Source organism: Cetorhinus maximus, chromosome 24 (assembly GCF_964194155.1).
Source record: "Cetorhinus maximus chromosome 24, sCetMax3.hap1.1, whole genome shotgun sequence".
NCBI classification, from domain to species: Eukaryota; Metazoa; Chordata; class Chondrichthyes; order Lamniformes; family Cetorhinidae; genus Cetorhinus; species Cetorhinus maximus.
In genome coordinates, this window is record NC_135902.1 from 3197432 (window position 1) to 3213516 (window position 16085).

At 38.7% G+C, this 16085-nt stretch overlaps 1 protein-coding gene across 1 annotated transcript in view; it reads left to right on the forward strand.

Annotated features, from left to right (window-relative positions):
* The first annotated feature begins 258 nt into the window (after positions 1-258).
* The window catches only part of tekt3 (tektin 3), a 30401-nt gene continuing 14574 nt past the window's right edge, over positions 259-16085 (forward strand). Inside the window, exons 1-7 of the mRNA XM_078570595.1 lie at positions 259-317; positions 1422-1626; positions 2689-3278; positions 4800-4883; positions 4981-5051; positions 9856-9999; positions 14454-14676. Of these exons, the coding sequence (XP_078426721.1) occupies positions 2721-3278; positions 4800-4883; positions 4981-5051; positions 9856-9999; positions 14454-14676 (1080 nt within the window). The 5' untranslated portion in view covers positions 259-317; positions 1422-1626; positions 2689-2720. The remainder of the gene's footprint in view (positions 318-1421; positions 1627-2688; positions 3279-4799; positions 4884-4980; positions 5052-9855; positions 10000-14453; positions 14677-16085) is intronic.

Here is a 16085-nt window from a genome sequence, read left to right on the forward strand (position 1 = left end):
CAACCCCCCTCCCTGTTAGCAACTCACCGCGTCCATGGCAACAGATATGCAGGATTCACCGTACACACAGTACAGCCTAACTTGATGACCAAGACCCGCCCCCTGCGCTCATTTGCCCATCCGTCCAAACTGGAGTCGCGGCCGGCCCGCGATTCAACCTTCCCGCTGTCAATCAATCAATCAAGGGGCGGGGCGGTGCGGGCGGATTCCCCGCCTCCAGCTATCAGGTATGGTTAGCGTGCAGCGCTCTCCGCTGCTGCTGCTGTACATTGGACTGCGTGAGGACAGCGACCACCAATAGTTCTCTTATCCGGGCGGTAAAAAAAAACTTTGTTTGCATTTTAATTTCCCTTTTTATATCAAAAAAAAAAGCTACAATTTAAATTCAGTCTTTTGGATAACTTTACTGTGTTAAACAAGCTCATTGTTGTTAGTTGGACTTAACCTGAATGTCCAACAAGAATAACTTAGTCTACGGTTTGACTTTTCAAAAAAATGCATTGAAATTATCTGACTTGAAAGCTTCCATCCAGTTATGTCTCGTACCTTTCGAAGCGAAAGGGATTTCAATGAAGCTTTTAATAGGATCGATTTATTATCGTCTTGCATTATGCAAGTTTTGGAAAAGTAGTTTGCATTATGCATAAATACAAAATGATGTTAGAATTTTTTTATTAACAGTTGACCTGCAGACATTGTTCAGTTGAGTGAATGAGTTACATATTAATATATTGCTGTGTCCAGATTCTTATCAAAGTTTGCAGTTGAACAATATTTCTTTGATGTTTTCTCAATAAGTTTATTTGCACCCGCATGAAAAGTATTGAAACTGTTTAGATGTGTTGGCCCCAATCAACAAGCATACAGGAAAAATCGTGAAAGAAATACAGGAACATGTATAGTCTATAGAAAGACTATATTGGTTATTATTTTAAATCAATGGGGTTAAAGTGTTAATTCCAGCAATGCAGATCCAGTCGCTTATAGAATTTTAACTGATATCTTTATTCGCACAGGCCTTGATATACAGTTGGCTGAAGGTACATATTTGCAACCGGTGACATATAAGGATCAAAAGCATAGTAAGAGTATCTGCAAAATTTATGGCAGCGAGGATGACAATGAAATTCATATACCTAAACAAAAAGGTGGATAATATACTAAAGAATCCAAAAAGTGGTATGCCTGAGACATTATTGCAGTTACATTTGCTGCAGATAATGCCTGAACTATTAACAGGCAAAATGGTCTATATTGTTCACAGCCTTTAATTACTTAATGAGTTATCTATTTCTAAGAATGGTGACTTTGGATTAATCTCAATACTCTATCTAAGCAACATCATGTAACTCGTGTTGATTTTCATGAGTTGAAAGTCAAGTGGACCACAGTGATAATTTCTCCATTTGTTTTCTCAATAGGTGAGACCCTCCCCCTCTGGATTCATAAATTCAGCTCTCATTTTTTGGTTATGGTGCGAAGAGAGCAAGAATTAGTTTGGGATTGTTCCAGCCAAGAGTTGGCACAGACATGATGGGCTGAGTGGCCTTCCGTCCTGCAAACCTCTATGGTTCTACAGATTATGCCATTGAAAGCTTGGCTCTGCAACCTGTTTTAATTCCAAAGGTGTTGCTCAATTCTTAAACTACCTGCTCAAAATTCATGAGTAGGTCTTTCAAAACTTGTTTATTGTAGGAAATATTGAAACTATCCTTTCTTGAACCCTGTCAGCTGCTACCTGACTCTGTGCTTAAATCCACAATCTCCTCACAAGCACTTCAAGCTACGTCTCGTGATACAGAATCTGAATATCCATTTTCTCCTTATCTAATGTGCCTCCAAGACCATCTTCTTCCAAACTTTGCAACATTACTTATTTCCACCCCACCTCCCCACAGACCCCCCAGGATTCTAATCAATGCCCTTATTGCTTCAAGGCTGGATTTCTCCAGTAATCTTCTCCCTGGCTTCCTGGCATCCAGGCTCCACAAACTGCAGCTCATTCAGTATGCAGGATCCTGTATTCTTATCGACACAAAGCCTGACATCTACCTTCATCCTCCCAAGGCTGAAGTGACCATCCTTTGGATCATGTTCCAGGCCTTTATCCTCATCTTCAAACTTCTTTATGAACTTGCATCGCCCAAACTCAGCAACGATTTTCAGCCCTATGTTCATTCTTGGCTCCAGTGACACTGATTTACTCCTTGTTTCAGACCTCCTTGATCCACATTTGGTTACCATTGTCCAGTCACCATGCTGCTGCCCTCCCTACTTTCAAAAGTCTACTAAAAGCTATTCCTTCTTCCAGCCCCACCCCTGAATTACATCCTATGTATTGTTTTCCCTCTCATACAGCACTCTTGTAATTCCCTAATTTATGCAACACTCTGGAACATCTTTCTATTGTAAAGAACACTGTATAAGTTCAAATTGTTATTGCTGAACCCTTAAAAATTTACAAAAGAAAATAGGGTCAATTCAGTGCTCCCAGTAAGGAGCTGCTTTTGAAGGGGGATTCGAAGTTGCAGTGTTGTAACTATCTACAATCTGTGCTTCCTCTTGAAGGCATTCATTGCTGGGAGCGCAGGATTGATTAATTTGCCATAATATCTGCACATATTGTAAAACAGTAAAAATGAAAAGAATAAGATTGTTTTTAAAAGTAATAATTTGTGTATTTTATAGGAAAAGACATCATTGCACTTTTAGGCTCAACAATGGCTGCTACTTACATCCGTCCCAGGGCAACTAGTGCTAACTTTCTGCCTGCCATATCAACAATGGCATCAAGTTATAAAGGCCACTATCCTCTTAATGTGTTTAGACAGAGCCTAATGATGCCTTGGAGACCTAGCACTTATTACAAAGTGGCATGTGTTGCTCCTACCGTGGCTTCTTTTACTACTAATGTCCCTGGACATATTGAAGCCAAAAGCGCTCCTTTCCCATCGAATAGAACAACATTACTCACCAGATACACTCCTCAGGATTGGCATGAATCTAACCAGACCAACTACAGAGAATCAGAGTCTTACAGACACAGTGCAGAGAGGCTAAGAGCTGACACTGCTCGTCTGATCCAAAACAAGGAAAATGTTACAAAGAAAACACAGTTTGAAACCAGCAAGAATTTAGGAGAACGTGTGAATGACATTATGTTTTGGAAATCTGAATTAGCTCATGAGACTGAGCAGATCATTGGGGAGACTAATTCTCTCCTAGAGGTCAAGAAACGATTAGAGCGAGCCTTGACAGAAACTGAAGGTCCTCTTCAGGTAAAAGGCACCTTTATTCTGAATTATTTGATATTTTAATGCACTAATAATACAGTTAATACTCTAATTAGAAATAATTCTTTTGAATAAGAAACATGCAGATGAATTAGCTGTTTTAAAGGGAATACAGTATCATTGCTTAATGAATTGCCTTAATTGCTGATAATTTCCTCTCTTTTGCTTGTTCACCCTATGAAAATCATTTATTTTTTCCCACTGTGACTGTGAGAGTGGAGAAAGTGACTTTCAAATGCATTGAGGTTCCATGAGGCATTTCATGGGATTCATATTTATTCTCATGATCAGATTTCTCACTTTATGACCCAACTCAAGTGATGAATGTTGGTACACTTGGGGCAAAGATTCCCTCTAGTCACTATTGTGAGAAAGGTGAAATGTTTTGTCAATAATAGATAATGATATTAACTTTGTTCTTTTTGACACAGTATATGTATGGGGTTAAAAACCATGTTCAGTCATAGAAAACAGTCTGGCTTGTTTCACATAAGAGTCCCATAATGTAGCCTGGTCTTTGTGGAGGGGACAGTCATTCAATTCAAATGCAAAACATGTTGTGATGTTTATTTTAAATATATTTAACTGGAAACTCTTGAGCTTAAAAGACAAATAACTAAATTGGTTTTGTGCTGACCATGAAGTATTTTTCAGGCTGTCATATTAAAATTGGACAGTCTGTGTGAAGTCAATAGAAAGAGACAAAACAGCTACAGATTACATAGACAATCAACAGTGAAACTCAATATAAACATTAATATTCAGGGATGTTGCAGCCAGTTCAGCTTGCTTTGCAATTTTGCATAGCCAATGTGACAGTCATTTTCTACCTTGTAAGAAATGATGGTTAAACCTCTTCAGTTATCTATTTACCATTTAATAAATCTAATTGGTATTTCTAGTTGGCGCAATCGACCAGTGAAGGGTTTATTTCCTGTTTTCAAAAGACAAAGAAGATTATGGAAACTGATGAAATATCATCAGTAAATTGTTCAATGCCTGGGCATGTGAAATATAACCTAGATATTGGACAGGTAAAGGAACATGTGGGTCATAGGGAGTGAAGGTTGATTTATAGGAATGCACTGACATGCTGAATAAGAGATAAGAGTCCAAGAGTTAGAACCCACATGTCTGACAGTTATATGTTATGACATTGCCAACACCTTTTGAATGCATTTATGATATCGCACTAATATTGATTAAAGCAGTTCATTCCTCCCTCCCTCCCCAGTGCTTTGATGCTTACAGGATATGTCATTTCCAAATAAGACGCTTAAATTGAAACAGCCTTGCATTGCATAGCATAAGCTTTTTTAACCTCAATAGAAAATGTTCAATGAGTATATTATAACAGTAATTAACAACTCAATGCTGGTATTATTGTCAAATAAAGAACATTAGGATTTGAGAATTAGTAACTGTATAGCATAGTGTTACGTAAATACTGTAGGTTTCAGTTGCAGTTTGTATTCTTAATTTGCATGTAACTTATTAATGCAACAGGTGTCACAAGAATGTCTATACCACAGAGAGAAAAGGATAGGTATAGATCTTGTTCATGACGACGTAGAGAAGCAGTTGTTAAAGGTTGGTGTAACTAAATCAGAAACATTTTTGTGTTAAAAGTATACTGCATTGGTACGGTCATTTTGCTGAAGCAATATCCGCAATTTCTTTTCAATAGGAAGTTGAATGTATAAAGTCCTGTCAAGAAAGAATGAGAAGACATCTGAACAGGGCAATAGCCCAACTTACGTAAGGGTAACAATGTGAATTACAAAGCGAAACACACAAATGCAGGGAGAGTGAGAATTGAGGGATACAGCTTTAGGGTAGGGAGAGCATCAAAACTTGTCAAATTGAATTAAACCCTACCTGCTGAATTGAGTTCAGTCAGTGTGCAGTATGATCTTGTAAATCTTACTCCAACAGCTTTGCTTCCCTCCAGCACTCCCCCCAACAATCTACTACCCCCTGCCTCAAACAGTTCCTAATGCACCTTATCAGGTCTCTGAAACACCTTGAACTCTGATTCAAACCTGCTCTCCTATAATTCATAAACAGCCTTGCCAGATGATTTCCCACCTTTGATTCCACTCAAATATTAATGCAGTCGTTTTAAAATAAAGAATTAAGATGCTAATTTGCAGAAGTCGATCATTGTCACACCAGACTACATTTTCCAAGTGCCAATTTATAGCCAAGACTCCAAGCCACGAACAAAGTAACATAGTAAACAGTGGGTAGGATTTTCATGTTGGCGAGCGGGGGCGGGGCCTGCTCGCTGACACGTAAAATGACGCGCAGTGACGTTGGGAGGAACTCCTGACATCACCGCGCCCCAGTTAAATTTTCAGTTGGATGGGGGCGCAGCAAAATCAGCTGTGCACCCGCCAATCTGTCAATGGCCAATTGAGGCCATTGACAGAGTCATTTAACTAATTAATGGACCTGCCCGTCCAACCTTAAGGTTGGCGGGCGGACCAGGAGCCCTGGCGGGCATTAGAAAAAGCATCAAATCTCATCCACGGGCGAGATGAGGTTTCATGTAGGTCTTTAAAAATTTTATTAAAGTTTTTTAAAAAATTATGGACATGTCCCAACTCATGTGACAGTGTCACATGAGGGGACAGTGTCAGGAATTTTTTTTTCCATTTTTAATATTTTTGACAGAACAGCCGATCTCTGAGCACTTAGCCTCAGGGAGATGAGTGCACCCTTTCATGCGCATGTGCGAGAGAGCGCAATCTCAGGTTTAGGGATTCCTCCCCGCCCGCACATGAAGCGCTCAGCGTTTCTGTGTGGATGTCACACTGGGCGGGCCTTAATTGGCCCGCCCACGTAAAATGGCGCCGCGCCCCCGATCGGGGTTGCCGATTTGAGGCGCGCGCCTGTGCAGACCCACAATTCAACTTCGCCCCCAATGGTGGGGGGGGGAAATCCTGCCCAGTGTTTCTAAAACGCGTAAAGGCATCACTCTGACATTATATACTTATATCTAACCATGCAACAGGTGAGGATAAAAATGACATGTCAGCATTAGAAATGTTTTGCTTTTAATTTATTGCACTTGAATGGTCAGGCTGATGCTAAGAGAATAAAGAGAGACAAGGTCAAACAAACAAGATGGCAGGGATTAGAGAACACAGAAAAACCGAAGGGAGGGTGAGAAACCATAGCAAATTATGTGGAAGAAGAATGGAAAAAGATAATTAGAAGGGAGAGAAAATAAAGAAAAAGTTACAGAAACTCCGAGTGAAAGACAAGGAAAGGTAGATACAGAAACTATGCAGGAATTGTAGAAAGATACATATACCTAGAATCCAGAGAAGGAAGGAGAAGTTTCACTGAATTTGGAGAAATGAAGAAAGAGGGAAGGGAGAAAATAGAGAAACTACAGACACAATTAGGAAGCAGTTACTTAAGCTAGGAAGAGTCTATTGTAACATGAAAGAGAATATACAAAAATCATCTGCTGTTTTATGATTAGGACAGTTTTAGATAAAATGGTGTTGCACAAATGGCAATGCATTTCTGTCACATTTTTCACCATGATTAAAAAAGAAACACCTATTGGCTGATCTATTGGTTGGCTTTTAGCCATCATTGGGTTAAGGTGGTTTGAAAATTTGGCAATGCGATTTCAATAACACTGTGGCTTGATGAAAAAGGAGAAAAAAGGGCGATAGATCCTGTTGGAGCATGGTAAGAGAGGGAGAAAATTCTTGAGCAGTGGAAGGAGAGAAGCTCTCCTAAGATGGAAGAAAAGAAATAGAAGGAGATTCTCTGAGAGATCTGATTAAGGAGTGGGTTACAGAGAAATCAGAAGAGTGATGGTGTTGTGGGAAGAAAGAATGAACATTACCCTGTTACGGGATGAAGTAAAATGATCTGTTGAAGGAAGTGGGGCAAACCCTGTTCTACAGAGAGACCTATACTGGCATTGCTAGAGATGAGCGTTGTGATTACTGTCAGAGGTTAGCAGGCCCATTATGGGTAAATTATCCTGATCCAGCACCTGGGAATACTGGTCTGCCTGTAAGGTTGTCTTCCAGATTTTACCATCCGTGACTCATCTCTGGCTCATAACATGAACCGCCCTGGCACATCCACCAGTTAGTACTCTTAACCACAATAAAGTTCCTAAACTTCCTGTTAGTCTATTTTTATGGATCATTACTTTTTACTGGGGTATTAAGTGGTGACCATGGCCACAAAACCACAAAGGAAGTAACAATTTAAGTGATCTTTAATTGTGAAATATCTTGTTACTTCTGACTTTTGTAGGTCATGGCAACCTTTAACTAGAATAATATTAGCTTTTGCTTGGTGATTAGATTGTCAACTTGCCTACAAAGAATAATTTAATGCAATGAGTACTAAAACTTAATTGGGTGGTAGTAGAATATTAGAGACCCACATAAATTCAAACCTTTGCTTTGACTGTCCTTTGAATACAAATGTCCTAATTTAGTAAATGTCCTCAGTTCTTAGTTGGCTTTCAATGCAGCTTTGATACTGTATTAAACGTCTTTCGTTTGATCAGGTCCTGATGTGTGGGCCTCATGCATCTGGGGGAAACATCAAATAGACTTGCCAGATTCGATAAGGTCAGCAGCTCGGAAGAACCTTTTTAAGGATAATTATAATGCTAATCCTACCTCTCAACTTTTTTATAGTTGAAGACTGGTTTAGAGTTGTAAATTGGACATTGGAAATCAACATCATGCATATTCATGGTTAAATTACATAAAGCTTTACATTATTCCACTATTTAGTGTTTACCAACAAGGCATTTCATTATGGACCTTAGTTTAATGTTTGTAATGTGAATTTATACCATTGAATGTGTGATCAAAGATTAATATGATTGATTAGTAGTTTATGTGCTGTTAACAAGTTGATTTTCAAGGGTTATATATTTCATTAACTACTTCAATAAGATTGGCAAATCTCATTTTTAAATTGGATTCTGTTCCTTTCCTTCAGTGGAATCTATAGCCTTACATGATTCTGTACCATAGGACTATGAATAAAAAAAATCCTCAAATCCTATTCCAAACTAAAACTTAATTAGATTTTTTCCAGGGCCTGAGTTTTATGAACAATCAATGAGTAGAAAGGATGAAGGGGAAAGACAATTAAGAGAAGAGAATTCTGTTCAGTGAGTGATCAATCCCATGGCTATCCAGTGTTCTTCTGAGTTGATTAATTGGGGGAGTGACATATGGGGGAAAGATAACCAAAATTAATTTACAGACAACAAAACCATTCTCAGTGAGCTTTGATATGTGTTAATCTTTTCAGTTATGTCCCCATCAAGAGTAATTTATTGACTGTATTCTGATTCCAAATTTATGAATCAAAGATGGAACTCCGCCAGGTTCACTCATGAAAGAAGAACTCTGTCTGAAATAGTTGATCACACTGTCTATAGCATCATTCCAATTAATTGTAGTTAATAAGTTATTTGAATTATATTAATTTGTTCAAGATTCTTTTAAGCATTATGCATTGATATTGGTCAAATATCACCACTGAAACCCAAACCACCTAAAACTACAGTTAACTATTGCATACAATACAATAGAAAAGTTGCATTCTTTATTACCATAAACTTAGTAAGGTTGACTTTTGGCATACTGATTGGGCCTAAAGTAATGTTATGGATTCAGAACATTCTGATGAGAGATTATGGACCTGAAGCGTTGGCCTGAATCTTCGGCTCAGCGAGTGGGGGCGGGGCCCATTCGCCGCGGGGTGACGTCAGGTGGGTGTCCCGACGTCACTGTGCGTCATTTAGATTTTCAGCTCGACGGGCACACAGCTGAGCCAAACTGTCAAAGGCCTATTAAGGCCATTTAAATATCAATTAAACTAATAAACTGAGCTGCCCCATCAACCTTAAGGTTGTCGGGCAGGCGAAGAGCCCAGGCGGCCTTCGCATTTTTCATGAAACCTCATCCATGGGCGGGATGAGGTTTCATGAAGTGTTTATAAATTGAATAAAATTTTTTATAAAAATTCATTGACATGTCCCAGCTCATGTGACACTGTCACATGAGGGCACATGTCTTAAAATTTTTCCTTTTCTTTATTAAAATTTTGGGAACTTAAACTAACCTCCCTGAGGCAGCTCTGAGCCTCAGGGAGATTTCTGCGCCCTTTCGCGTGTATGTGCTAAAGAGCACAGGCCCCGACTCAGGGAACAACCCCCCCACCCCCACCGCCCACACAGGGAGCGCTCAGCACTTCCGGGCGCATGTCACGCTGGGCGGGTCTTAATTGGCCCGCCTACATAAAATGGCAGCGCAGACCCGATCAGCGGCACAGATCGGGTCCGTGCCCACCCCCGCACAACCCCCCCACCCCCAAACGGGGAGGAAATTCTCCCCATTAACTCTCTACACAAGCACTGCCTAACTTGCTAAGTATTTCCAGTCTTTTCCTTTCTTTCTTTCAGTTTTCCAGCATCCCCAGTATTTTGTTTTTGTATTATTCTTCCCCATTAGTTTCCTATTCTTGCAGTACTAAAACACATGATTGTTCATTTTTGCAGATCAAATAGAGGAACCCAGCATGAGCTGGAACAGGATATCAGTGATAAAAACACAGCTTACAGAATTGATGGGAAGTGTCACCAGCTACGCAACACATCTGATGGCATCAGCTACTACAGAGGGGTGGATCGTGTGGATGCTACGTAAGTTATTAAAATAGTGATTAGTTAATGAATCATCAATTTTTAAAGTAAGGAATTTCCTGTTGGTGCAGAATCTTAAATGTGAAAATTTGCATCATGTTACATTTCATGTAAATTATCCATGGTGTATTGATCTTGTCTGATATGAGATGGAAAACACAATCTGGATTTAACTCATTATTGACTGGAGGAAAGTGTATTCAATTGTGATCCTATCAATTTCATAATGTCTTCATAATTCAAACCTAATTAGAAAAGTCTTAGAAGGAACATCTGCATGAAAATATCTTTTGAAAGAATAAAGACGATGTATGACCATAGCCTCCTACCTTCCTTCAATTCCTTTACCCTCTGTGGCTTTAATACTTTCATCTGAAATTCTTTACTTCATTGTGTTAGACGAAGCATTAACATGTTTATTTAAAATTGTTTCCGTCTATTTCTGTTGAAGATGGTATTGCTGCTTTGTAGATGTGCTACTTACTGTGATGGTCTCTCCATAGTAAAGATGACTGATATTCCAAGATAGAAAATGTCTCTCAACTCTATAATTATATTTACAAGCATGTGTAGCATAGTTTGAGCTGCTTGATTTGTCAACATCACGATCAGATTGTCTCTGAACAAATTGAATGATTTCCTTGATCTAATTGACAGGTTTCAGGTATTTATTTGAATGAAAAGCATATTATGAAGCTTTGTATGCTTAAAATAGATATGTATACTGCTATTATGTTGCTTGATATTTGCTATATATTTTTGACATCTATTTCTTAATGCGAATTATGGATATGTTTGTTAGTTTTCTCTTGGAACTTTTATGTCAAAAAATTAACAGATGTATTGTTTTGGCCCCTAAAAGCTATAGATATGAAATAGTCAGGTAACTATTCAAAAAGCTAGTGTTTGATCAGAACAAGAGACCTGACTGTTCCACTCCTCGGTTGAGTGATATGCTTGTACAAGTGTTTTGAGATATAAGCTGGAACTGTCATACAAAAACAAGAAATTTATTCTTTGAAGTTGCAGAGATGCTTGAGTCAATCCAAAAATACTACGGCAAGGGTAATTGACCTGTTTTGGACATTTATGATACAGAAAGAGACCATTCAGTCCATCGTATACACCCTCTTTCCAGTTCTTGGTCCATATTGTTGTACGTTATAGTACTTCAAGTATTTTTTTTTAATGCTTGAGGGTTTCTGCCTCTGCCATCCTTTTAGGCAGTGAGTTCCAGACCTCCACTGCCCTCTGTGTGAAAAAATATTATTGTCAAACCAATTACATTAAATCTATGCTGCCTGGTTATTAGCCTCTCTGCTGACAGAAACAGGTCTTTCCTATCCACTCGGTCTGGGCTCCTCATCATTTTATACACCTCAATTAAGTCTCCCCTCAGCCTCCTCTGTTCCAAAGAAAACAACCCCACAATATCCAATTTATTTCTCATGGCTAAAATTTTCCAGTCCTGACACCATCCTTGTAAATCACCTCTGCGTCCTCTCTGAAGCGAATTGTTCCTCTATATACGTGACTAAGTAAAGCTGGGGGGAGTGGGGCTAATTGGGTAGCTCTTTCAAAGAGCTAGCACAGGCATGAAGGGCCTAACGATCTCCCATCATGCTATGATAAATGTAAATTCTGCAGAATCTGCTATTTTGCTGCATCATGCTTGATCATTTATTAAATCAATGATACTGACCTGGAGAATGCAGTGAATGGAAAAGGAATAACCCTCATTGTTGATCGAGTTTACAGCTGCCCACAGGCTTTTCATGAGCTTTTGAGTGGAAACTCCTGTCATTGTGCGGAGGATCTGGGCCATGCATGAGCAGTCAAGCAACAGTGTAGCTCTTCAGCTAAACAGCTTGAAGAATCTTCACTAAGCTAAGCAGATTCTAAACCAGGAAGTATAAATAAGATATTTAATTAATTCTGAAATCATGTACAGAAAGCAAAATAAAATGATGGAAAGAAAGATGGGATTAAATAACATAGTTAATTTATATGATTAATTTACACTTACATAATTCACGTGGCCTGCAGCGGTTCAAGAAGGGGGCTCACCACCACCTTCTCAAGGGCAATTAGGGATGGGAAATAAATGCTGACCTAGCCAGCGATGCCCAATCCCCATGAACAAATAATTTTTAAATAAGAGTTCAGGGGCCAGAAACCAAATGTTAAAAAGTTAATAAATCTCCAATAATGATTCAATTCTTAAGGAATGAGACTCCACACTTGTAAAATTACATTTTCAGTGCTAGAGAGGCTGCTAGGGAGTAATCAAGTCTTATTGCGGCATTAAAAAATCACTTGTACCTGAACCCACCAACCCTAACTTTTTATGGCATATTTAGTGGGTAACTAGTGGGCAAGTACTGCAGCTTCACGCTGTTAAGTGGATTTCAATACTAAGTCTATTGGCAAGGTAGCAGCGTGGGAAGTCTTGTGGAGGAACAGGGCAAATCGGACAGCAACCTCCACATATCCATGTTTAACTGTAGATGTGCAAACTGCAAAAATTGCTACTTGATTTGCCCTGTGTTAAGGGTAAGCACTGTTAACCATTATTGTTCATGCAAAATCTGGGCAATTAATTAATCATGCATGGTAAGTTACCAATAAGATTTAATTGCTCATTTTATATTTCAAATTCTGCTACATATAATAACTGATATTAAATATATTGTCTTAAGAATGTCAATGGTAATACACTTGCTCCAACTATGATCAGCACATAGTTACATAATCAATCATATTTATATAAACAACTGTTAATAGAATAAAACATTGAAGAAATTAAAATCCCCATGCACAAGTCCCTTCTTTTCTTTTAAAATAATTACTGTCCCTGTTGCATGAATGAAACGTTTAAATATATCGCAAAACTCTTGATAATAATTTAAATGATATATTACCTCAATAATGCTGATTTGTTTTGATCTTTTGCCAATCAAGGTGTTAATCATTACTCACAAGCATTTTTGTTTGAGTGTGAAAACAGAAGAGTAACCAATTCAGTAATATTTCAGAGTCCTTTTCATTTTATCAAGTGTTAGTGTTCTACAGCTTTTGGCAACAAATGTGATAAAAGTTTTAGTCTAGATGTGATCAGGTAGTAATGACTGAGCTCTGTGATGCTTATGACTTCATGGCATAATCATCTTTAGCAAGAAGCTGTGGCCCCAATATTTCCTTGGAGATGGGGAGGATGTGAATGAGGCCAAAATCATCTAGAAAACATAGCTTGGCTCGGGTGTAAGTGTTTATGGGGTGGGGCAGGGTGGGTCCTGCTGATCTTAACAACAGATGCTTTTCGCGTCTTGTAAGGACATCTCCCACTCGGTAGCCAGCTGGCAAGGGGAGTCGCAAAATTAAGAGAGTGGCAGGAGTGAGGATGGAGATCAGAGTTGCGGAAGGGAGGCTGAAGATCGGGGGTAGGGAGGGAGGCCAGAAATTGGGGCAAGATGGACCTAAGGTATTCTTGAGGGCCATGAGGGCAGGACTACTGCTCCTCCTGGCTCACAAGGGGCTACATAACTTGAGGAGGTGGCAGCTCCCACCTAGGTTCAGCTGCCAGGAATCCTAGAGCTCAAATCCTGCTCACCTTCTGTTAACTTAAGGTGTGGCTCTAATGATGACATCAGACCATGTCTTTGGTATGTTAATTAGGCCCTCAACTGCCATTGGAGGGAATCCTTCAGGTCCTGAAACTTGCACTTTAAAATTTAAAGGGGTGAAATGGGGCTCAGGTTTCTTGATCTGATTTTTTTAACTCCACGATCACGTCCTACCTGTCAGGTGGTTAAAATCAATGGCTGTCTGTCTGAATGATGGTTAAACCTCTTCTTATGAAGAAGTATGTTCTAATTATGAACAATGAAGTGAAAGTAATTGTGATGCTGAGTGGGAGGAGCATTTCCCAGACTTTCATAGTAAAATCTCCAAACAGTTTAGTGTTTCTGAGCCATTTATTAAAAGGTTTTTTTCTTGTGATATTTTAACGTGTATAATAATAAGGAAATGCTATAAACATACTTTTAGTCATCCATAACAACCCTGACTGTTTTTACAGTACTCTAGCTGCAGTCAGTTTTCTATTCCATGAATAGTTTCTTGCCAAACCCGATACAACCGTTAAATATGTAAAAGAATAGGGCAGTTAATTGAATAAAATGACTTGACAAAATCACAATTCATCTGACATTTGTCAATTACCCAAAGAAGTTTTGGAAAAAGTGAGAAACACACAAATGGGTCTTTTCTGGAGTTGTGATCCGAACACACTGAGGATACATCAGAGATGTTCAGTATTTTTGCCTGACTTTTCAGGACAAGGTTTTTATTTTTCTTCTTTCTAGTGATGGTGTTCTTCTTTCACAAATATTCAAAATGGCAATTTCAGGTAGAGATGTTTTAAAGTCTTTGTAATATCTGCTTTTTTTAAACAGAATTTCAGTCCCAGAGTCTTGGGCCAAGTACACAGATAATAACATTTTGCGATCACAGAGTGAACGGGCTGCATCTGCTAAACTCCGAGATGATATAGAAAATCTCCTTAATTCAACTTCCAATGAGATGTGGAACCACTTCAATACTCTAAATGTGTCGTTTACAAACCGCGTCTCTGAGATAGCTGAAGCCAAAAATAAGTTGCAGACACATCTTGCTAAGGTAAATGGAGGATTCAGGTTAACATGTAGGAGTCACATATCATCCAGTTTTAGGGAGTAGTGAAGGTCTGTAAAAGCATTTTTGCATCATATCCAAAACAGTACATTGACATTTATGTGGTATTATCTTTATTAAATAAATATATCAGTACTTTACAAAAAGAATAGATTACTAGGAAGTTGCTTGTTAATGTGTAATACTTACTGAAATATCAGATCAGCAGTTCTCAAACTGGTTTGGTTAAAGGAACCCTCTTCAGATGGATTAGTTATCATGGACGCACTTATCTAAATTAAAATACTACATTATACTCATAATATGTACGTGCTGCATGAAGGAGTGTTGTAATAATGCCTTCAACACAAGTATTCACTTAGAGCTACCAGTGAGATGGGTGTGCCTGCTTCTCACAGCAGTCTGTCTATCCTTGGAAGAAGCCCATAGAGAGCAGGAGCAGAGGGCAGTTCATAGGGAGGGCAGGAACCCAGAGGTGGCAAAGTATGGAGAGAAAAGGAACATGGGGTGAACTGCGCATGGAGAGAGCACTGGGGAGCAGGAGGAGTGCAGGAATATGGCAATGGGAACAGAGCATGCTGCCACTGTGGGTCATTCGATTACTCTTGACCACACGCCCTTATAGCCCACTCTGTCCACCTGTAAAGCAAGCCTGTGCTGTGGACATCCTGGAAGATCTCCATGGACTCCTGTGTTTACAGATCCCAGTTTGAAAATTCTCACTTAGATAGGGTATATAGTTTTATAATTTCTCATGTTGTTCATTATCTATGAAATGAGACTGATTGAGTTGAAATGGCCTCGTACAATTTTAGTAACAGGTGTTTATTTTAAATAAATTGATTACTACATTAAATATAAAATAGCAGACAAAGGAGATATCTTATAAATGTTTTAATGTGTTTACTTTTGATATTGTACTATGCAGATACAGTACATAGTGGCGTAAATTAAACATTTGCCAATCCTAGATCATCATTTGCTCAGTTGAGATTTTAAAATTATACTTTTCACACCTGTACACAGTTAAGGGGAGATTTTCTAATTTGAGTGTCTGTTAGGACAATATGCCTCTTGGTTGGACCAGCTCTGTAGATCTCAATTTCACACTTGATATACATTTTTAAACCTAGCCATCTAGATACTGTAACTCATTTAAAAATTGAGTTTTAAAAAAAGTGATGTGAATTGACACGAGAGATTGCATAGCATTGAAAGCCTCAGTTCCAAAGATGTATAAAATACCTCTTGAGAATAATGCCTCAGATTTGTAGGAAGGTAGAAAACATTTTTAAAAGAAAAGAAAGGAAAGCAGATGTCTGACTGCTGGAAGCAAAGATATTTCAAAGAAAGATAAAACATTATCAAGCAAAGATAAACACAGCAAAACAAAG